This window comes from Tasmannia lanceolata, unplaced genomic scaffold (genome assembly GCF_043159265.1).
Source record: "Tasmannia lanceolata isolate RefF3 unplaced genomic scaffold, GAP_Taslan_0.1 ptg000037l, whole genome shotgun sequence".
NCBI classification, from domain to species: domain Eukaryota; kingdom Viridiplantae; phylum Streptophyta; class Magnoliopsida; order Canellales; family Winteraceae; genus Tasmannia; species Tasmannia lanceolata.
This window is the reverse complement of record NW_027518714.1, coordinates 14,199,812-14,223,208: the sequence shown is the minus strand read 5'-3', so window position 1 is coordinate 14,223,208 and position 23,397 is coordinate 14,199,812. Positions and strand designations below refer to the sequence as shown.

Below are 23,397 nucleotides of genomic sequence, written 5' to 3'. Positions count from 1 at the left end.
GGGGTGTTGCTAATATCAGCTCCGAAAATTAAAATGATAACGATATTCACATTAAATTGGCAAAAAATCCTTGCAAGAACCAGAGTTGGGAATTTTGGTTATTATAGCAAGTGGATCCAATGAAGAGCCCTTTTGGTTTTGGAGCTCTTTATGCTCTGTATTGTCGCCAGGTTTTTTTTGGTCCCAGGAGTTATGTGGGAAAAAAAAGAGTCCTGGAAGTATCCTGATAAAATAAAAATCCCATGTTTGGTTATGTGGGAGAAAAAAATACCCTGGAAGATATGGTGGGAAAAAAAAAAACCTTTATTTGGTTGCTTGATAGGTTGGGTAGAAAAAAATTCTTCTCAAGCTTATTTTTGGTTCCAGAGTTTATTTTTGTTCGTGAGGTTATCTTGGGATGGGATGAAAAGGCAATCATTACAAAAGTGGGATTAAAAAATTCACCCCACAAGTAATCATTACAAGAGTGGGATTAAAATAAACCTAGTGCTAAAAGGCAACCAAACATGGGATGGGACCAAAATTTAATTACTCTCCCACAAAACTCCCAGGAACGAAAAAAACCCGGCAACCAAACAGAGCATTATGCAAGGGCTCCCTTCAATAATTGAATCTTTTGAATAATAATTTTACAAAGGGAATATATAAGTAAATTGAACTAATTAATTTATAATTATGTAGGATTTAAAAAGCAGTACGAAAAGAAACCATCCAAACGGTCCAATAGGAAAATTCCGCGAGTATCATTTACCGTCAAATAATTATACAAACTTTGTGGTCATAAGATGTCTACGTGGCGGTTATTCCAACGAAAGCTTAGAGCGAAGTTTTTGAACCTTCATAAAGTCGAGGCTTTCCCTCCTCGCTCTTATCTGAGAAAAGAGAAGGGATTTGGGAATGGATTTGTGTAGTTTGCCAGAAGGTTGTATGTCACATATAATATCATTCACATCTCCTAAAGATGCGTGTAGATCGTCGGCCATTTCTTACATTTTCCAATGGGAGTCAGATTCCGATGCGGTTTGGGATAAATTCCTGCCGTCGGATTACTCGGAGATCCTCTCCAGGTCGGTTTCTCCGGTCGAGTTTTCGTCCAAGAAAGAGCTTTACTTTCGTCTCTGTGATTCCATTCTCATTGACGACGGTAAAATCGTAAGTTATTTTATTCTCTTCTCCTTCTTTGGGTGACTCTGAATTTCTGTAGGAGGATTCTGATTTGGTGTTTTTGCAAAACAAGTCTTTTACTCTGCTTTATTTGTAAAAAGAGGCTTGTAGTTTTACAATTTGCAAATAAGTCATCACTTTACTCAAATGGGATGACTGGATTTGCAAAATTTACTCAAATGGGATGACTCTTTGCAGATTTTCAAACCAGAAGACACCTTTTGCAAATATTAATAAAGCAAAGTAGAAGATTTCTTTTGCAAAAATCCCTTCTGATTTTTGTGTATCATTTGTTTAACAACAGAGCTTTTGTTTGGAGAGGTCGAGTGGTAAAAAATGCTATATGTTGTCTTCAAGGGAGCTTTGTATTATATGGGTAGATACTCCTATGTATTGGCAGTGGATTTCTCTACCTGAATCAAGGTCAGTTTTGTTTTGTTTAATCTTTGTTTTCAAGTAGGTAGATGTAGAATAATGAGATTTTCATTTATCTCTGATTTAATTACAAACTGCCCTACCTAATGACTGTTTATACAAGTGATAAACATAGAACCGATTGTCTTCTCCCTTTGTTCTTTTCTGTATCATCCAAAGTGTGGGCATACTGGTCACTATTGAAACCCCAATGCATAAACAATATCATCTGCTCGATCGGAGATTAGGAAACCCCAATGCCTAACATCTAGCAGCCCCACGGGTTGTGCGAGGCAATTCAGACCAGCCTTGGAACACGCGGCTAGATTTAATAAGGGTGCATGCTTCGTTTGCGAGTGCATCCGCGACTTTGTTACCTTCCCTAAATTGGTGCTGGTGGGATATTCTCCTATTGTCCATGAGACCAATAATTTCTAGCCAAAAGAAAGAAATGGACCATGGATGGCTCTCTTTCTAAAAATAAGCTCCATTAGCACCTTGCTATCAGATTCAATCACGATATTCTCAATTCCGAATACCTTGCAAAGCCTTAGCCCCTCCAAGAGGGCTCTCGCTTCAGCTACCATGTTGGTGGGTATCTCATAGTAGAACGCGAATGCACATATAACCTTTGCTTTAGAATCGCGCACAACTCCGCCCCCTCCTGATTCTCCCCGATTTCCCTTAGCAGCCCCATCTGTATTTAGTTTAAAATTCCACTATTCAGCTTTTCCCACCATATCCAAATGTCTCTGCTGATTTTCTGAGGCCAAATCTCAATCTGAATTTGCTCAATGGTTAGACGGTCCAGCATGTTGTTTTCTTTGCAAAATTTGTGCCTAGGTCTAGCAGCTTTTAACTCGTTCACTACTTGCTTTATCACCCATTCTGAGCTTCTAAATTTACCTTCCATTCTTCTTGAGCAGCGCTCCTTCCAGATGTGCCAGGGAATGAAAAGTGTTGTCATGCCTTGAAGGAAACCAGCCTGAGTTTTCCTTTTCCTGCCAATTGCCATCCATTCCAATATTCTGCTTCTCACCGATTGCCAGGGCAAGTGTCGTACATCCCATAACTGAGCAAAAAAGTCCCATATGCTGGTTGCTAGACCCCCTAATCCCAGGAGATGATTGTCTGTCTCTTCTTTGCTAAGGAGGCAACAAACACACTTAGAAGCGATTTCAATATTCATGTCATTGGTCCGGTTATCTGTTGGGATTGCATTATGGAAGATCTTCCAAGTGAAGCAGCCAATCCTTGAAGGAGTTTGATCCCATAAATCTTGCGCCCAAGCCACTTTTTCCCTTCTCATTCTGCTTACTTCCCATGCTGATTTTGTGGAAAACTCCCCTGATTTCGACCAAATAAGTCTATCGGCCACTTCCTCGATGTGAATATGGGTATTGTCCAAGGTTGAGTCCCAACCATTTGGGAGAAATATCAAGATCTGATCCAGGCTCCAACTCCCTTCCTCGCTAATCAAATCTTTGATTTTACAATTCAGGTCTATGCCAGCAGTTCTTATTGCATATTCCACAATGGGTTTCTTCCCAATCCATATGTCTGTCCAGAAATACACTTCTCCTTTTCCAATCGTCCATCTCCATCTCGCATTTTCTTGCCACAAGGCTTTTGTAGCTATAATATTTCTCCACTGTTTTGACTTTTGATGATCCTGCATTCGGTTCTACAAAATTGAGGTGGGAGCCCCTGCTGTAGGCTGATATCATGAACGAGCTCCATAACCCGTGGTTTTGGTGAAGTCTATGAAGGGCCTTAATTCTAAAGGCAATGCACAAATCTTCCATAGCTTTAGTGCCTAGTCTGCCCTCATTTCTGGGCTTACAAATTTTCTTCCATGCAACCCAATGGTTTCTAGCTCCGTGGTCAGAGTTTCTCCACCAGAAATTTGCCATCAGGCTGTCAATGCGATGAAGAACTTTTTTGGGGGGACTTATGGCTGTCTTCTTTAGGACTTTATCCACCAACCCATCAAAATAACAAGTTTTCATGCGACCCGAGAAAAGGGGGGCACCTAAGTACATTATAGGTGACTTTTTTTGCGAATATCCTGTTGAATTGCTGATGTCCCTCTGCCTACTCAGGTTCATCTTTTCCGACGTGGTGAAACTACTTATGCCTTTGTTTACTAGCTGCCCTGAGTCCCTGACAGTGCTTCATATCGTTTTAGAAACCCCATGATTTGGTTCGAGCTGGTTTTACCACCATTTGTAAAAAGAACTGTGTCGTCGGCGAATAAGAAGTGGGAAATTGGGGTGCTGCCTCTACTTCTCATGAAATACTCTGTCTTTCCTTCTTTGAATAATTTCGTTATCCCGCGGCTTAGAACTTCTTCTGCTAGGATAAATAGGCATGGGGACAATGGGTCTCCTTGTCTAAGACCTCTCAAAGACTTGCAATAGCCACTTGGTTTCCTGTTTATAACAACCAATAACCAACACTTTTGGGTTGCCTCCTCAATGAGCTTTCTCCATGAATCAGAGAAGCCGAAATGCGCAAGGACACTTTGCATGAACCCCAATTTAGTCTGTCATACACCTTGGCCATGTTGATTTTAAGCATAACATTTCCGCCCCGCACTTTCCTTCCCATTCCCCCCATCATTTCTTGAGCTATAGATATGTTGTCTGAAATGCATCTGCCTTTTACAAAAGCTCCCTGCTCTGGAGAAATCAGGTTAGGCAAGACTTTTGCAAGTCTTGTGACAATGATCTTGGATAAAATTTTATAGCAGAAATTGCACAAGCTAATCGGTCTGTAATCAGAAAACTTTTTTGGACATTCCACCTTTGGAATTAGAGAAATCAAAGTTGAAGTGTAGTGTCTCGAAAGCTTACCTCTGGCGAAAAATGCCTTCGCAGCCTCTATCACCTCCTCTTTGATTATGTCCCAGCATTTTATGAAAAAAATCCCATTTAGGCCGTCTGGCCCCGGCGCACTCTCCTCGGGACAACCAAACACAGCCTCCTTTACTTCTTCCACAGTTGGGCTTTGCGTTAGGGCGTTGTTGTCCTCTGCAGATAGAAGGCAAGGGATTGAATCAAGCATTTCTTCATCTTCTAAGACACCCTCATCTTGAAGCGCTTTATTGAAATAGCCTGCAGCCACCTCCTTTATTTTTTGCGGGTTTTCCTCCCAAGAGTTGTCATTAAATATCCTTCTTATACCTCCGTACTTCCTTTGAAGTTGAACCGATGCATGGAAAAATTTTGTCTTTCGGTCTCCCTCTTTTGACCATTTATCTTTGGATTTTTGCCGCATAAATATTTCTTCCTGGAGCATTACCTCTTTCAGTTTTTCCCTAGCCCCCTCCAAGGTAGCAGTGTTTACTTGGTTAATGTCATCTTGGTGAATGTTTTCCGCTCTTGTTACTAAATCTTCTGCATCTTTGACATTCTGAAAAATATTCCCGAACTGGTCCTTATTCCATGATTTTAGACTCCTTTTAGTGTTCTTCAGTTTTATTGCCAAAAGTTCCAAAGCTGTACCATCTACCGGAATACTCCTAGCACTGCTGAGTACCTTCTGAAAGTCGGCATGCCTACACCACGTACTTTGGAATTTGAAAGGTTTGACTGCAGGAGCGGCGCTGGACTTCAAATCCAAAAGCAACGGGCAATGGTCAGAACAGGTCCGGGATAGATGAGTGACTGTAGTTGACTGGAAATCCGTTATCCATGCTGAATTGGTAAATACCCTGTCCAATCTGGCCCATCCGCATCGTTCATTTATCTGGTTGTTGCATCTAGTAAACCTGTTTCCCACATACCCTACATCGATCAGCCCCGCTCCTTCTACTGCATCTTGAAAGTCCGAAGTAGATACACAGTTAGGGGGAAGCTTTCCCAATTTTTCCTCTGCCATAGAACTGCATTGAAATCCCCTCCTATCAACCAAGCGCTGCTAATGTTCTGGCTGCAGTCATATAGGTATTTCCAAAGGACTCTTCTTTCTACCGTTGAGCAGCTCGCATAGACAAATGTCAAGAAAACTGACTTTGCTGAAGGTCAGTGCCGAGCATTAACAGTTAAAGCATGCGATGTTGAGGACATCATTTCAATATCCAGCATATTGTTCCACAAGAGCCATATTTTTTAATTTTCCTCAAGATTTGTCATATGAGAGTCCATTTTAAGTAGAACTGCTATCTCCTTGATTTCTTATTGATTTAGGAAAGGCTCTAGGAACACACAGAAACAAGGCTTGTGCATCTTATTCAAAAAATTTAATCTTCTACTGGGGCGATTGCTCCTAACTCCTCTAATATTCCATATGATACCTGTACTCATGATGGAAACTTTTTGGGCTTCACTTTTGTTCCGGACCGGGTGATCTTCCCAGCTTTAGCTTTGGTTATAATCTTCTCTGGAGCTCCTACTTTAACAATTTCTGAGTCTGGAAGCATTGACTCGAGAGAATCTTTATCGGATAATAGAGCATTACCAATATTTTCTTGGTTGACTGTGTCCATTAGGAGTTGAACTCTTGACTCCAAACTGTCAGCAGTTTTAAGCAGGTCTCTTGGCAAAGCCGTTGACTTTGGTCTTGCTCCTGCTGAGACAGATCTTTCTTCTTGATTCTTTGTAAATTTTCGAATTGGGGCAGAGTTTGGTCCGTCTCCGGAGTTTGAGTGCTTGCTTTGCTGGGACTTTAAAGCAGACTTATCTCTATCCTGGAATCTTTCTCAATAGGAGGAGGGAGATCCTCTATTCCTTGTGGTGTGATGACTTCTGTGCTGAAGCACCTTTCGAGGATCCCCGTGGATTCCTGTTCTGGCATAGATAATACTATGCTTGACTCCCTCATTGCTGGGGACTCATCCCCCGGGGCATGGCTTTGTGGGGAGCATACCCCTTGAGATGGGTCTGATTCATTTGCTTCCTGGGACTGATCTATTTCCTTTTGGATAATTGCTTGGTCTTGAAGCTAGACTTGCTTTTGTATACCTTCTGCAATCAAGGCGGAAATCTCATCTGCAAAGAATTCAGTCTGATTCATCTCATCGTCTTCCTCTAATCCAATTTCATTTTCCTCTCCCACCCTATCAGTCTGACTATTGCTAGTTCCTGTTGGGATCGTTGTGTTGGCAAAAGATTTCATCACCCATGACTTTGTACCCATTCCCACCTTGACTGGATTATCCTTTTCCCCCTGTGTAGGGAATGGGTTCTCGGCTCCCACTTCTCCTTCTTCCATTCCTGGATCCAGCAGAGGATCTTCTTTTTTTTTCTTTTTTTTTGAAAAGTGACAATTTCATTGATATTATAAAGGCAATGGGGACCAGGAGTCCCGACTTGCGTTACAAAATATCAATAAGACTGGACCGGGCATGCCCAGAACCAGTATGGGTAAAGCTAACAGAACAAATTTACAACCAACACACATTTACCTACATCATACCACTCCCATGATACCTATCTGTTCAAAGTTCTATGTCAGTATCCCATCACTCACATCCACTCCCCCAAATCAGATCTGCATGATTAAGGCCCTAAAATTCATCAGGTCACTTCTATGATTGTGTTGCAAAAGCCTCGCCAAAAAATCATTAGGCGAACGACCATGGTCACTCAAGCCGTACTTGACGGCACCTTCTATACCAAAAACAAAACTTCCCATTCCAATAGATCTATTTTTCCACTCTATTTTTTTTAAAAGGAAACGAATTTTATTCCGTCGAAAAGAAATATTACAGCCCAAAGGGACAAGATGTCCCAGATGAGGGTCCCACTATGTACAAATCCATCAACAAACCAAGTACCCCACCTCAAATTACATTAAATATATCCCTCGAAAACAATCAATTGTGAGATTTGAAGACCCCAAAATTGCCTACCCAATATCACATACCAGAGATCCCTCAGCAATGCATGGGGATGCGAGATTGACGCCGTGCATTCCACTCTCTTTATTTGCTCTGCATTCTGTGTCATTGTGGCCAAATTTGTGGCAGTGATCATAATATTTGGGTATTTTTTCATAAAGTACCTTTTGCCATCTTCCGCTTCCCTCAGGGGTGCCCAACCAGATTTTTTCATGCCGCTTCTCTCTAATATTAATCTCTATGCAGATCCTCGCAAACTCTGTTCGAGTACCCTGAATCGTGGGAGCATCTATCTTGAGCATCCTCCCTAAGAGCCCTCCTACTGATGCAAGAAAGTCATCATTGAAGAAATACATGGGAATGCCCGAAAGCGTAATCCATACAGGGGCAATGGGAGCTTCGGTTCCGGCTTGAAATCTGAAGTCCATCTCAAGAAACGGAGAAGAGAGCCCTGAATTTTTATATTATCCGAAAGCCATACCGAAAGAAATTCCCGTTCCGAGCCAAACCTAATCAATGTGTCTTTGGTCGAGAATGGTCACAACTGGTTCAACTGATAGGTGAAATTTCAGCTTGATCGATTCCTTTACCATGAATAACGGAGGCCGACCATAAGAACATTTAGCCACCAAGGCTAGCTTAAAGGGGGGCTGAACCATTCCTCACATCCTCTTCACTGTGTGTAAAATATTGAAGATATCTACTAATCTTTGCTTATCTTACAATCAAGCCTAATGAGTGTTTATATAGAACACTCAAGAAGATAAACATAGAAACTAGTATCACAAGATTTATGGAAAGAGATTTGACAAGATATGAGAAGATAATCTCAATACCTAATCTAGCCTCCCTGCATAATCTCTCCCAATTAATCCAAATCAAATCTTGGAAGATGTGATTTTATTCTACCTAAGCAAACCATAGTTGCCTAATCTAACCTATTGGTGAGATCTCACATATTCTAACATGCCCCCTCAAACGTATATGGATTGAAAATCGATATACGTTTAATTACAATGAATATCCCAATAAAATGTAAAAATTTGCCAATTTTGTTGCACGTTGTCACAATTGATGTCTGCTTGATGTATGTTGCCAATATTGTTGAAGATGATGGCCGCCCGTTGTTGAAGAATGTGTTGCATTAAAAGGTGAGCCGCGAAGAGCTTCAATGAACTGGATTGGACTCAAGCCTGAATGGGCGAGTCATTAGGCCGATTAGAATATCGAACCTTCTGAAAATGGTTCACAATGAACCAATGCCGGAATGGGCAAGAAATGCGTCACAATAGACGAATGTCAGAATGGGCAAGAAATGGCCTCTATGGGCAGACTTCACAGGTCAGCTTGAGATATTGATCCTTATGAAAGAGAGAAATTGCTCTCTAGGGCACGAACCTCAAGGAGAGAGGCCCCTCAACTGAGTAGAGCTCCTATTTCAGGCACGCACCACAAAGAGGTATCTCAACTGAAATAGGCGAAAGACAAAAATATAAAGAAAGAGAGGAAAGAAATAGAAGAGAAAGCGACAAATAGCTGCTAGGAATGGTGGCAACAATTATCGACGAAAAATTGGACATTGGGAAAAAGTGTGCAAATATCAAATATGTGTTTTGAAAATGCAAATCCCCTTTTTTCTTTTTTCTTTTTTGTGAAGGTGTTGACAGCAAAATAAGGAGACCGTGTAATTGGCACAAGATGATGATAGGGGCGCATTCAAGAAGATGAGGGGTTATTGAAGGCAACCAAGAAAGTCTTGAAAATTAGATGGGAAAAGAATGCAAGGAGATTGAACAAGAATGCTAAGGAATTATGCTAAGGATGCAAGGAGATTGAAACTAAAGAAGCTAGTAAGGAAGGCACTACTAGTGGTGTTAATTTGAGAAAGAATGTAGGAGCAATGGTGGCCGGGCGGACGGCTAGATCGGCTGTCCGCCGGAGAGAGCAGCTATTTATCTTGTGGTCACTCCAAGATCGGTGGCTCTGATACCATGTAAAATATTGAAGATTTCTACTAATCTTTGCTTATCTTACAATCAAGCCTAATGAGTGTTTATATAGAACACTCAAGGAGATAAACATAGAAACAAGTATCACAAGATTTATGGAAAGAGATTTGACAAGATATGAGAAGATAATCTCAATACCTAATCTAGCCTGCCTGCATAATCTTCCCCAATTAATCCAAATCAAATCTTGGAAGATGTGATTTTATTCTACCTAATCAAACCATAGTTGCCTAATCTAACCTATTGGTGAGATCTCACATATTCTAACACTGTGAAAGAGGGCTGGGATACCTGATGCTGTTTTGGATGGTTTTATCATCCCCAGAGAACATTTGGGGAGAAATAGGTTTCTGGATGCCGCATCGGCATAACTGCGGCCTGAGAGTGCAAGTGTAACGACCCGATTTCCGTCGAGTCGCTACGAGCAAAAGAACGCAAAAATCATGGAAATTTTTTTTTTTTTTTATAAGCAGCAACCACGATAGAATCTTATTCCAACTTAAATATGTCTTACCATAACAATTTCAATACTCATACTTCAAAAGAAAAGCAAAGTTTTAAATCCACAAAATCCAAGCTAAATAAAATCTTGATAGAAATAAAAAGGTAAATGACGCAGGACGTCAAAATGCAAAAATCCTAGAAGCGAACTCTCTGATCACACAGTCCCTTATCCCATGGTTCCTTCATTTGCAAATGCTCCACCATCTAACGCCTCAACCTCTGTGGTGGAGTAAACAACGTCAAAGCAGGGTCCTCCAGAGACCGAGCAGAGCAAGAGGGACAATATAAAAAGTACAGGCAATATAATCCAGATCCTCAGTAATATATAGCAACAATAATAAAAACTGGACAGGAATTACGCTATTGATTTCAATATAAATAACAGGAGTGACAATAATCCAAATTTATACTATGTATGCAACGATTATATAAATTGAGACAGCACATTCCCCAGGTACATCCGGCTTTTCCCCAGTTTATTTTTCTGTCAGTTCTTTTCTGACTTTCCCATTTTTTTTCTTTTTGCCGGTGTCCTTGCCGCACGACTACCCACTACCCCTGTCTAAAGGTAGTGGCGTTATGGACTCGGATTTCGGTCTCGCATTTAATGCCGAGCCGTTTCGGGGATACTATCCCTTTTGGATGGTTTGCCAACGAAAGGCTGTACACGCTTCTCGCGTTGGCCTTTGGACCTTAGGTCCCAGGATGATACCACCACACCCTTAATTTCCCCTTCACTCTCCCCCATGTATGATATGCAATTAGGAAATTAAAGTACATTACCTTTGTCTCCCTTCCTGCATTACTTCGCATAAGATTTTAGAACAATTTATTTTTCATTTCAATTCATTTTATTCCAGGCAAGCAAGTATAAATTAACAAAGCAGGTATCAATAAGGCAAAATTTTATAAGTAGAGCTACATTGCATAGACAAATTATATTGAAAATATTACAAGGCAAGGTCTAGCTGTCACCTGCCTTCCAGTTAGATTTGCGGATAAAAATTCGACGAACTCCCTAGAGGAGGTGGGAAGATTGATAACCTAGCAAGGATGAGATACATAGTTTATACACTAATTTATACATCAAAACTGTACCATGTTTATTTAGTTATTATACACAGATTTTTACGTATACATTAGTTTATACGCATTACCATTCATAAGAACATTTATACGCATACATATGTACTGTTTTCTTTTTCTTTTTCTTTTTTCTTTTTTAAAGAAAACGAATAAACAAAAAGGGTGTCTCAAGGTAAAAACGAGGGGCATGCTCAATAGACGTATGTCTTTTTTAAAAAAAACGAATAAAAAAGGGGTGTCTCAAGGTAAAAACGAGGGCATAAGTATAAAAATTTTCGTTATTTATTTTTCTCTTTTCTGCCTTGTTTCATTCGTTTACAGCAACCCTAGTTTTCTTTAAACAGAGATGTGGGATTTTGCAGGTTGAAACATGAAATAGAGTATGAAGAAATCAAAAATGGAATGGGTAAGGTATAAATCACTTTATTTATTTTCCTGTTTTTGTATCATGATTTCTTGGTTTACAGTATCCTTAATTTCTTTCTTTTAACGTGGATGTCGGTTTTTGCAGGTTTTTGGAGCTTGAGATATAGGGCATGGCAAAATCGTGGAATTGATATGGGTACTGTATAGGTCATTTTATTTTTTTTATTTTTTTCTTTTTTTCTTTTTTTCTTTTTGCATCTGCTTCTTTGGTTTGCAGAAACCCTAATTTATTTTAACGTGGATGTGGGTTTTTTTGCAGGTTTTTGGAGTTGAGATTTGGGCATGGCAATTCGTGAAATGAGATGGGTTTTGAAGAAATACACAAAAAGGGTTTCATCGCCTACATGGTTTGGGGATGCCGTTCCATGGTTTCCAACATTTGATGAAGAAGATGCAAGGGATTTCAAGAACTAAAAAGAAGCATACCTCTCGGCTGTGGTGAATGGGGAAGATGAAGAATCAAGATGGGTTTCCAGGCCAAGAACGAGGATGATGCAACCGAGCCTTTCTCTTTTCTTCCTCTCTCTCTCACTGTATTCCTTCCCCTCTTCTTCTCTTGATTTTTAATCTTAACAATGAGGTATGTAATTGATTTGGGTGGGATTTTTAAGCTTTTCTAAGCAAGGATGGAAGTTACCACAAAATAAATACGATCCATAAAGAAAATCTTTATTTTTGCCCACTCTCCTCTTGAAATTTTGAGATCGTGTTTTCCTTCCTCATAATTTCCAACGGTTTTTCCTTTTAATTGTTACTAGCCTTTTTAATTTAGTCATCAAATGCCCCTAATTACTTCCCTTAATTATGAATAATGAACAGCTTTATGCAGTTTTTAGATTTAATTTTAGATTTAATGAGGGTAGTCTTTACATTCTACCTCCCTTAAAAAGAATTTCGTCCTCGAAATTCCTCTCTCAAATTTTTTTGACAAGGGTAATTACATCAAAGGTTAGACAACAAATCTTGATATGGTACTACCTAATAATGATTTCAAACATAAACGGTATCATTAAATAACTAAGGGCGTACCTCCAAATAATTCTGGAAAATTTTTCTGGATATCGAATTCTCGCTCCCAAGTAGCCTCCTCGACGCCATGGTGACGCCAAAGTACTTTGACAAGGGGAATCGACTTGTTCCACAAAACCCTATCCTTGCGCTCCAGAATGCGCACAGGTCCTTCCGAAAAGGCCAATCACCCTGAAGCTCCACCTCGTCCTCCTCTAGCACATGAGAAGAGTCGGGATGATATAGACGGAGCATGGATACATGAAATACGTTATGCATCCGATCAAGGTTTGGAGGTAATTCCAACTCATAAGCTCGAGATCCAACTCGCTTAGAGATGCGATAAGGCCCAATGTAACGAGGGCTCAACTTACCCTTCCTGCCGAACCGCATAACCGCTTTGAAAGGTGAGATTTTAACAAAAACCATATCTCCCTCAGCGAACTCGAGCTCTCTACGCCGATGATCGGCATAGCTCTTCTGCCTACTCTGAGCTGCCTTTTGCCTCTCCCTGATCAAGGTTACTTTCTCAAAAGTTTCTTCCACCAATTTCGGCCCAAGCAACTGCCTCTCACCAATTTTAACCCAACACAATGGTGATCTGCAAGCACGACCATAAAGAGCCTCAAAGGGAGACATCTGAATACTCTGTTGATAGCTGTTATTATATGCAAATTCGACTAGGGGCAAGTGACGCTCCCAGTCTCCCCCAAAATCGAGAATACAGGCTCTCAATAGGTCCTCCACAATCTGGTTAACCCTCTCGGTCTGACCATCCGTCTGAGGATGATAGGCAGTACTAAAATTTAGCTTCGATCCCAAAGCCTCTTGCAACCCACGCCAAAACCCATAAGTGAACCTGGTGTCCCTGTCTGATACTATAGAAGCAAGTACTCCATGCAATCTGATAATTTGAGCCACATACATCTCAGCCAACTTGTTCAAAGTCCAAGTCTTTTTCATGGCAATAAAATGTGCAGACTTGGTGAGACGATCAACAATCACCCAGATGCTATCACAACCGCTCTTGGTTTTGGGCAAACCCATGATGAAGTCCATAGAAATGCTATCCCACTTCCACATGGGTATTTCCAAAGGCTTTAGAGTGCCCCCAGGTTTCTGATGCTCAATCTTTATTTTCTGACAAGTCAAGCATTTCGAAACATAGCTAGCCACTTCTCTTTTCATTCCGCTCCACCAGAAATTTCTTTTCAAATCATGATACATCTTGGTGCTACCCGGGTGAATGGTGTAGCGAGATTTATGGGCCTCATCCAAGATACTCCTTCTAAGATCTTCTTTAGCTGGCACACATATCCTGCCTTTAAAGTACAAGAAACTGTCTGCCCCAACTGAAAAGTCTGGTCTAGAATCTACTTCTTTCTTCAACTTGACCAACTCTGCATCATCTGCTTGAGCCGCCTTTATCGATTCCAAAAAGTCTGACTGAACTCGAAAATTTGCTAAGACTGATTTCTCACCCACTTTGCAAACATCTAAAGTCAAATCTCTAAACTGCTCAAGGAGTTTCCACTCTTCCATCATCAAGCATGCAAGTTTAGCACATCCTTGCCTACTGAGAGCATCGGCAACCACATTGGCTTTACCCGGATGGTAGCTCAATGTAAAATCGTAGTCCTTTAAAAACTCAAGCCACCTCCTCTAGCGCATATTTAATTCTTTCTGATCAAACAGGTATTTGAGGCTTTTGTGGTCCGTAAAAACCTCAAACTTCACACCATACAAATAATGACGCCAGATCCTGAGCGCAAAAACCACAGCTGCCAATTCTAAGTCATGGGTGGGGTAATTCACCTCATGCCGCTTCAACTGCCGTGAGCCATATGCAATCACCTTCCCATCCTGCATAAGTACACAACCTAACCCCTTTATGGAAGCATCGCTATAAATAACAAAATCCACTCCTTCAGAAGGGAGGACAAGCACAGGCGACGAAGTCAACCTCTTCTTCAATTCCTGGAAACTGAGCTCACACTCCTCCGCCCAAATAAACTTGACATTCTTTCTAGTCAGCTTGGTCAGAGGACCAGCCAATGCAGAAAACCCCTCAACAAATTTTCGGTAATAACCGGCTAGCCCCAAGAAACTCCTGACCTCAGTTGCGTTAGTAGGCTGTTTCCACTGCAATACTGCCTCTACCTTAACTGGGTCAACTGAGATGCCCTCCTTTGAGACCACGTGACCTAAGAATGTCACGCTCTCTAACCAAAACTCGCACTTGGAAAACTTGGCAAATAAATGATTCTGCCTCAAAGTTTCAAGTGCTCTCCTCAGATGCTCTGCATGATCTTCCTTGGACTTAGAATAAATGAAAATATCATCAATAAATACCACAATGAACTGATCTAAGAAGGGTTTGAAGATCTTGTTCATTACATCCATAAAGATAGCTGGAGCATTAGTCAGTCCAAATGGCATTACCACGAATTCAAAATGACCGTATCGGGTCCTGCAAGCTGTCTTGGATATGTCCTCATCTCTGACACGAAGCTGATGATACCCTGATCTGAGGTCAATCTTAGAAAAGTGACAAGCTCCCTGCAACTGGTCAAAAAGATCGTCGATCCTAGGCAAAGGATAACGATTTTTGACAGTAACCTTATTCAGTTGCCGATAATCGATGCACAAACGGAGGCTGCCATCCTTCTTTTTAACAAATAAAACAGGAGCACCCCACGGCGAAGAACTTGGCCTGATGAATCCTTTCTCAAGCAACTCAGACAACTGCTCCTTGAATTCTTTCAACTCGGCAGGGGCCATCCGATAAGGTGCTTTGGAAATGGGTAAGGTCCCTGACTCGAGGTCAATGGTAAAGTCGAGCTCTCTGTGGGGAGGCAACTCCGTGAGATCCTCTGGAAAAACATCAAGGAACTCACTCACCACGGAAATATCAGCTGCTGATAACCCTACACCATCATCCTCTTTCTTCACATACGCCAAAAAACCTTCACAGCCTCTACTTAACATTTTCTGAGCCCTTAATACAGCAATAATTTAAATCTTGCCAGGGCGCTTCACACCCTCAAACATGAACTCTTCCTCCCCGGGTATTCTGAACACCACCACCTTATGGAAACAATCCACACTGGCGTGATAAGACGCCAACCAGTCCATGCCTAGGATGACCTTGAAGTCATTCATATTCAACAAGACAAGGTCTCCCAAAAGCTCACGGTCCCCAATTTTAATTTTACAACCCTTACATACCAAATCAGTAACTACCACATCGCCTACTGGTGTGACCACTCTCAACGGATGTAGTAAGGGTACATGGGATAAAGCTAATTCTCGAACAAAATCAGGCGATATAAATGATAATGTAGAGCCAGAATCAAATAAGACATGAACAGATATACCATTAACGAGAAGCTGACCTTCGATAACTGCATCAGATGCTTCAGCGTCGCGCTGACTCAAGGCAAAGACCCGATTGATAGGAGCTTGGGGTGCATTTCTTCCCTGGACTGGTATGAGATTTGGGTTTCCCCTCCACTGATTTTGCTGCTGCGGCTGGGGTGGAGGTCTAGGAAGAGCCCGCTGCTGCTGCTGCTGCTGATATGGTTGCCTGGCATACTGCTGATGCTTCTTCTTAGGGCAATCCCTCTGCTTGTGGTTCGGATCCCCACAATTGAAACAAACGTTCATAGATTTCCAGCACTGGCCTGAATGGAATTTTCCGCAAAGAGAGCACAAGGTCTTGGATTGCGAACCACCATCTGTCCTCTGCTTTTTGAGTGGAGGTCCCTGATTCCTGCTAATAAATGATTGAGATCTAGCTGCTTGCACTGATTTCTCGCAGTCTTCCGCCACTTCGGCCTTCTCACAGGCCTCTGCCAAGGTCCTAGTACCAAGGTTAACGATACTCGCCTTAATGGATGGGCGAAGACCGCTAACAAATTTTCGAACCCGATCTGCCTCTGTCGCTGCGTATCCAGGTGCAAAATGCGAAAGCTCTCTGAACTTGGCTCCATACTGAGCCACAGTCAACGCCCTCTGCTTTAGTTCTGCGAACTGCCCCGCCAACTGATCTTTTATGCGCTCCGGAAAGAACTGCTCATTGAAGCGAGACTTGAACTGACCCCGAGTTCCAGACAAAACTGCGGGATAGTTCTGAATCATAGTCCGCCACCAGACACCCGCCTCTCCCTTCAGTAGGAAGGAAGCAAAACGAATCTTCTGAATGTTAGAGCACTCCATCACAGCAAAGATCCCCTCTACCTCTGTAAGCCAATGGTCTGCCACTAAGGGATCACCTGAACCAGTAAACTCAGATGGGTGGTAGTCTCGGAACTGACGATGCACCTGAGAGGCATCCTCACGAGGCCTCGACTCCTGACGAGCCCCGAGATTGGCTGCGATGGCCTGAAGGGCGGTCTGATTAGCTATCTGATTCTGTCTAAGAATTTCTGCCAGCATTTGCAGACCATCCTGATTTTGAGGTTGAACTGGGTCAGGTCCATCTTGGCCATGCGCACCGAGCTGAGCTGGTTCATGTCCATCATTATTAGGGACATTAGCCTGGTTAGCAGCTCCCCTCCTCTGATACATCTGCAAAAAGGAACAATACATAGTCATATGTATATATCGATGACATAATCTTTTTATTGCTAGGAAGTACCATACTAATAGAAAACTTTGCTTGCCATTGATTGAGTAGTATTAAAATTTAGTACTGTGTCTTCCCTTTAAGGGTATAGAAATCAGAGTGCATATATTTTGGTCGACAAGGCTTAATTGTCTACCCCAATCCTATAATCTACCCACTCTCACGTAGTCCAGGTATTTCACAAAAACCTAGAGCTCTGATACCACAACTGTAACGACCCGATTTCCGTCGAGTCGCTACGAGCAAAAGAACGCAAAAATCTTGGAAATATTTTTTTTTTATAAGCAGCAACCACGATAGAATCTTATTCCAACTTAAATATGTCTTACCATAACAATTTCAATACTCATACTTCAAAAGAAAAGCAAAGTTTTAAATCCACAAAATCCAAGCTAAATAAAATCTTGATAGAAATAAAAAGGTAAATGACGCAGGACGTCAAAATGCAAAAATCTTAGAAGCGAACTCTCTGATCACACAGTCCCTTATCCCATGGTTCCTTCATTTGCAAATGCTCCACCATCTAACGCCTCAACCTCTGTGGTGGAGTAAACAACGTCAGAGCAGGGTCCTCCAGAGACCGAGCAGAGTAAGAGAGACAATATAAAAAGTACAGGCAATATAATCCAGATCCTCAGTAATATATAGCAACAATAATAAAAACTGGACAGGAATTACGCTATTGATTTCAATATAAATAACAGGAGTGACAATAATCCAAATTTATACTATGTATGCAACGATTATATAAATTGAGACAGCACATTCCCCAGGTACATCCGGCTTTTCCCCAGTTTATTTTTCTGTCAGTTCTTTTCTGACTTTCCCATTTTTTTTCTTTTTGCCAGTGTCCTTGCCGCACGACTACCCACTACCCCTGTCTAAAGGTAGTGGCGTTATGGACTCGGATTTCGGTCTCGCATTTAATGCCGAGCCGTTTCGGGGATACTATCCCTTTTTGATGGTTTGCCAACGAAAGGCTGTACACGCTTCTCGCGTTGGCCTTTGGACCTTAGGTCCCAGGATGATACCACCACACCCTTAATTTCCCCTTCACTCTCCCCCATGTATGATATGCAATTAGGAAATTAAAGTACATTACCTTTGTCTCCCTTCCTGCATTACTTCGCATAAGATTTTAGAACAATTTATTTTTCATTTCAATTCATTTTATTCCAGGCAAGCAAGTATAAATTAACAAAGCAGGTATCAATAAGGCAAAATTTTATAAGTAGAGCTACATTGCATAGACAAATTATATTGAAAACTATTACAAGGCAAGGTCTAGCTGTCACCTGCCTTCCAGTTAGATTTGCGGATAAAAATTCGACGAACTCTCTAGAGGAGGTGGGAAGATTGATAACCTAGCAAGGATGAGATACATAGTTTATACACTAATTTATACATCAAAACTGTACCATGTTTATTTAGTTATTATACACAGATTTTTACGTATACATTAGTTTATACGCATTACCATTCATAAGAACATTTATACGCATACATATGTACTGTTTTCTTTTTCTTTTTCTTTTTTCTTTTTTAAAGAAAACGAATAAACAAAAAGGGTGTCTCAAGGTAAAAACGAGGGGCATGCTCAATAGACGTATGTCTTTTTTTAAAAAACGAATAAAAAAGGGGTGTCTCAAGGTAAAAACGAGGGCATAAGTATAAAAATTTTCGTTATTTATTTTTCTCTTTTCTGCCTTGTTTCATTCGTTTACAGCAACCCTAGTTTTCTTTAAACAGAGATGTGGGATTTTGCAGGTTGAAACATGAAATAGAGTATGAAGAAATCAAAAATGGAATGGGTAAGGTATAAATCACTTTATTTATTTTCCTGTTTTTGTATCATGATTTCTTGGTTTACAGTATCCTTAATTTCTTTCTTTTAACGTGTATGTCGGTTTTTGCAGGTTTTTGGAGCTTGAGATATAGGGCATGGCAAAATCGTGGAATTGATATGGGTACTGTATAGGTCATTTTATTTTTTTTATTTTTTTCTTTTTTTCTTTTTGCATCTGCTTCTTTGGTTTGCATAAACCCTAATTTATTTTAACGTGGATGTGGGTTTTTTTGCAGGTTTTTGGAGTTGAGATTTGGGCATGGCAATTCGTGAAATGAGATGGGTTTTGAAGAAATACACAAAAAGGGTTTCATCGCCTACATGGTTTGGGGATGCCGTTCCATGGTTTCCAACATTTGATGAAGAAGATGCAAGGGATTTCAAGAACTAAAAAGAAGCATACCTCTCGACTGTGGTGAATGGGGAAGATGAAGAATCAAGATGGGTTTCCCGGCCAAGAACGAGGATGATGCAACCGAGCCTCTCTCTTTTCTTCCTCTCTCTCTCACTGTATTCCTTCCCCTCTTCTTCTCTTGATTTTTAATCTTAACAATGAGGTATGTAATTGATTTGGGTGGGATTTTTAAGCTTTTCTAAGCAAGGATGGAAGTTACCACAAAATAAATACGATCCATAAAGAAAATCTTTATTTTTGCCCACTCTCCTCTTGAAATTTTGAGATCGTGTTTTCCTTCCTCATAATTTCCAACGGTTTTTCCTTTTAATTGTTACTAGCCTTTTTAATTTAGTCATCAAATGCCCCTAATTACTTCCCTTAATTATGAATAATGAACAGCTTTATGCAGTTTTTAGATTTAATTTTAGATTTAATGAGGGTAGTCTTTACAGCAAGGGAAGGAATCATTCTAGATGCAGTTGTAGGTGGGGGAACCAGTTTTGTGGCTCCTGCTGATCTGGTTTGGGGGATCCCCTAGGAGTCCTGGGTAGGGGGAGCCTCCACTGTGGGAGACTCCTCTACGGTTGCCATCGTGAGTCGCCTAAATGGGAAAAGGTAAATCGCCTTTTTCTCTCGCCTTTCGCAGATCCTTAACAACTTCAATTGATGGTTTCCTTTCAATGTAGCTGACTAAATTCCTATTTCTACATTCCATTCTATTTTTCTCCTAGTGTTTATTACTTTGATCCTTTGCATCTCCACAATTTGATCATTCATTGTACCAATTTGTCCCAACATAAAGTGGATCTTCAATACAACTTCCCTTAGGCCCCTGTTTTTTTTTTTTTTTTGAGAACCAATTGTGAGTTCAAAACTGGACTCAAAATTGATTATTGGACTCAAAATTGATTTTGAGTCCAATAATCAGTTTTGGACTCACAATCTCTTCTTAAAATCCAAAACAGAAAAGGTCCCAAAATTTAGGCATTTAGCTAGTTTTACTCTGTTAAATGCTCTCTCTAGCTCTCTCTCTCTCTCTCTCTCTCTCTCTCTCTCTCTCTCTCTCTCTCTCTCTCTCTCTCTTAACTGTTGAGTTGGGTGTCTTGAATTCAAACCCGATTGGGGTCTGAAATATTGTGTGTGACCCGGATAACCCCGTTTTATGTGTTTTCGGCCTGATAAGACTAACTTATGGCCCGCTTTATATAAAGGGGCTTTTAGGGCTTAATTCGAATGCTAATCTTGTAAAGAGGGTTGAGAGCTCAAAAGAAAGGGGAAACGGGTGTGCTAGGGTTTCTAGTATCTTTGTGTCTTTTGTGCATTTGCTTGTGTTTGTTGTTTCGTTTTGCTTTGCCATTGAAATCGCATATCACGTAAGAAGAGGGGTTTTTTCACAACATTAAGCATGTTGCTGCTATCAGCCTCACATGAAATTGAAGTAGATATCTTGCTTGTTTTCTAGAGAATAGCCACATTTTCTACTATAGCCACTGTAAAGAAAACTAGCTTTTGATGTTTGAAACAAATTCTTTGGTGAATGTGATTTGGTTCTTTAGTTTTTTATTGTGAATTCTGGTTCTTGAAGTCTGTGTTCTTCTGGGAGAATGTACATGCCAAACTCATTGTGGAATGTGGCCTAGTAGTAAAATCATGACCAGACGGAAATGCATATACAAGTCCAAAGTCATGTTCTTCTCTGTAAAGGTTTTCCGAGGTTGCTGAGCTCTTGGACGTCTGTTGGTTGGAAATCAAAGGAAAGATCGACGCTCGAATGCTCTCCAGAAAGACGAATTATGTCGCTTACGCCGTTCTAAAATTCCAGCCACATACATATGGATTCGATCGCTGGCCTGCAAGTCTGTCAGTTAAATTAGGAGGCGAGGAATCTGGACACACTGTTATTCTAAAACCCAACACTAATCGTCTCAGTAGTACACAGACAGAGAGCTCGGGAGGCTACGGAGCAGAGGTCCTGCGTGCCAGAAATGATGGGTGGATGGAGATTGAGATGGGGGAGTTCTTCAATGATGAGGGAGATGAAGGGGAGGTGGAGATGAGTTTAATGCATTTGCAAGGTGGGCAGTGGAAGAAAGGGCTTATTGTTGAAGGCATTGAGATAAGGCCTAGAGCATAACTGAAGTCCAGATGTTTCTTCTTTGGGGAGGAGATCTGTGAATATTATTATCTATCACTTAGCAATGTCAAATTCAGCTTCTTTTCCAGAACTAGTTCTGCTCTGCTTTCAAGTTCTGCTGGTTTGTGATTGTTATAAGATAAAACCCTTGTTTTACAGGCTACATCTTGATAGCCACTCTTCTAATTTCATAAGAATCCTTTTGAAATGCTACTATTTTTTCCACAAGCATAAATGGCTTCAGGAAGTCCGAGGACATGGTCCGGATATACAATGCAGAAAATCAGCTAGTAGGGTTTATGTTTGGATGCATGTTAAATTACTAAGTAGAAGTAAAAGGACATCATAGGTAGAAGGAAAGTAAAATGACATCATCTTCCAAAGGTCTGTTTGGATGCATGAAAAAGTGGGTAAATAAAAGTAAAAGTACACATTTTCCATTTCCTAAAATCATTTGGTTGCCATTTACTATTCACATTCTGTTTGGATGTATGTTAAGGTGGTGGGTAGGACAGTAAAATGACATCATCTTCCAAGGGACTGTTTGGATCATAGTTAGCAAAAATGGCATTTTTTGAACAAAAAACGCCGTTTAGAACTCATTCTAATGGTTTGCCAAATCCCTCTTTTTTAGGAAAATGTTTTAAACACGTTTAAAGCCCGTTTTAAACATATTAAACATGGTTTTTTTTTTGGCCAACTTTCCAACTTTATCCCTACTATAATTTGTACATTACAAAATTTTAATTCAATTTTTGTGTTTCTGTTTTTTGGACCGAAACCATATTAAACTTTAAGTTTTGCCTTCCCATTTTATTGCCCAGTCACGTTTTGCTAACTATGGTTGGATGATGCATCAAAAAGTGGCTACACAGAAGTAGAAGTATATATTTTCCATTTCCTAGTATCATTTGGTTGTCATTTACCAAATTTACAGCCCACATGGCAGTGCCTGTGGGCTGTAAATTTGGCTACTGTTAAACTTTCCTATCAAATTAAGAGAAAAGGGAAAGTAAAGAAATGGGAATCCATATTCCTTTTCTTCACCTTCTATATTCGGTGCATGTAGAACTAGTATAAAGCTTTTTGGGAATTGTCTTTCTATACGAATGTGAAGCTTCACTTTCAACGAGTAAAAGTCCATTTGATCAGTGGTTAGGATCATATGAATGGTACTTAAAATATTTGGAAATTGTCTTATCGATGGAGTGGAATGATCAATCCTTTTTTCTGTCGTTAAGGTGGAGAACTGAACCAAGAATTCTCTTACTTCATCATCAATCGAATCACTGTTCGCGACCCAGGATTCTATTTTCTCATCAATCCAATCACCGTTGACGTTTTTTCTTTTTCTTATCAATGAATAGATCTCTTTACTTGTATGACTTAGATGTATCGTATTTCTCGAAAAAGTGATTCGATTGATGGGATTTGGTATGATACCTATGAGATCGATGATATCGATGAGATTGATATTCAAATATTTCTTCTTAGAACGTATTGATTTGACCCCATAAGCGGGACCACCACCCAATAGCATGTTGCCGCCAAAAGCAGAACCCCATATTTCTTCTAGAGAATCTCCTAATTGTTCCAGAGCAACTAGAAAGAGGTTATTTAACCAGAGCAACTAGAAAGAGATTCTTTAACCAGAAAGAATTCAGTTCAGATGTAGGATACCTATCCAGAAGTTTTCGCAACTCAATCATGTATGATGGAATCATCAGGATTTTATCTTTTCTAACTCTGTCTGTAACTCACTAGAGGAGAATATGTGTACGAACGAGATATCCAGCAACAAGAAGAAGGAAAAGGATTGAATTCCCGAGCATTGGTGATCTCGGATGTGTCCATATCAATGGAACGGGTGACTCATTATTTCGATGAATCATTTCTTCGGACAGAAGAAGATTCTGTAAACACTTACTCGAAATCTCACT

The 23,397-nt window shown here is 40.5% G+C and overlaps 2 protein-coding genes and 1 long non-coding RNA gene across 4 annotated transcripts; 2 read left to right on the top strand and 1 right to left on the bottom strand.

Moving 5' to 3' along the window:
- The first annotated feature begins 832 nt into the window (after positions 1–832).
- Positions 833–21,625, top strand: LOC143860720 (putative F-box protein PP2-B12). Its single transcript, XM_077371513.1, has 3 exons — positions 833–1,152; positions 1,469–1,587; positions 21,028–21,625. Exons 1-3 carry the CDS (start codon positions 898–900, stop codon positions 21,455–21,457), a joined length of 804 nt encoding a protein of 267 aa, XP_077227628.1. The 5' UTR covers positions 833–897; the 3' UTR covers positions 21,458–21,625.
- LOC143860719 (uncharacterized) lies at positions 4,015–5,460 on the bottom strand. Its single transcript, XM_077371512.1, has 2 exons — positions 4,434–5,460; positions 4,015–4,259 (listed from the first exon to the last, which is right to left on the bottom strand). Exons 1-2 carry the CDS (start codon positions 5,458–5,460, stop codon positions 4,015–4,017), a joined length of 1,272 nt encoding a protein of 423 aa, XP_077227627.1.
- LOC143860721 (uncharacterized) lies at positions 18,437–19,650 on the top strand. 2 transcript variants are annotated; one of them, XR_013239789.1, is made up of 3 exons: positions 18,437–18,891; positions 18,997–19,047; positions 19,163–19,650. It is a non-coding gene; the product is annotated as an uncharacterized LOC143860721 (long non-coding RNA). The 2 variants fall into 2 exon arrangements; XR_013239788.1 differs by having other exon boundaries at positions 18,437–18,896.
- Positions 21,626–23,397: the final 1,772 nt, after the last annotated feature.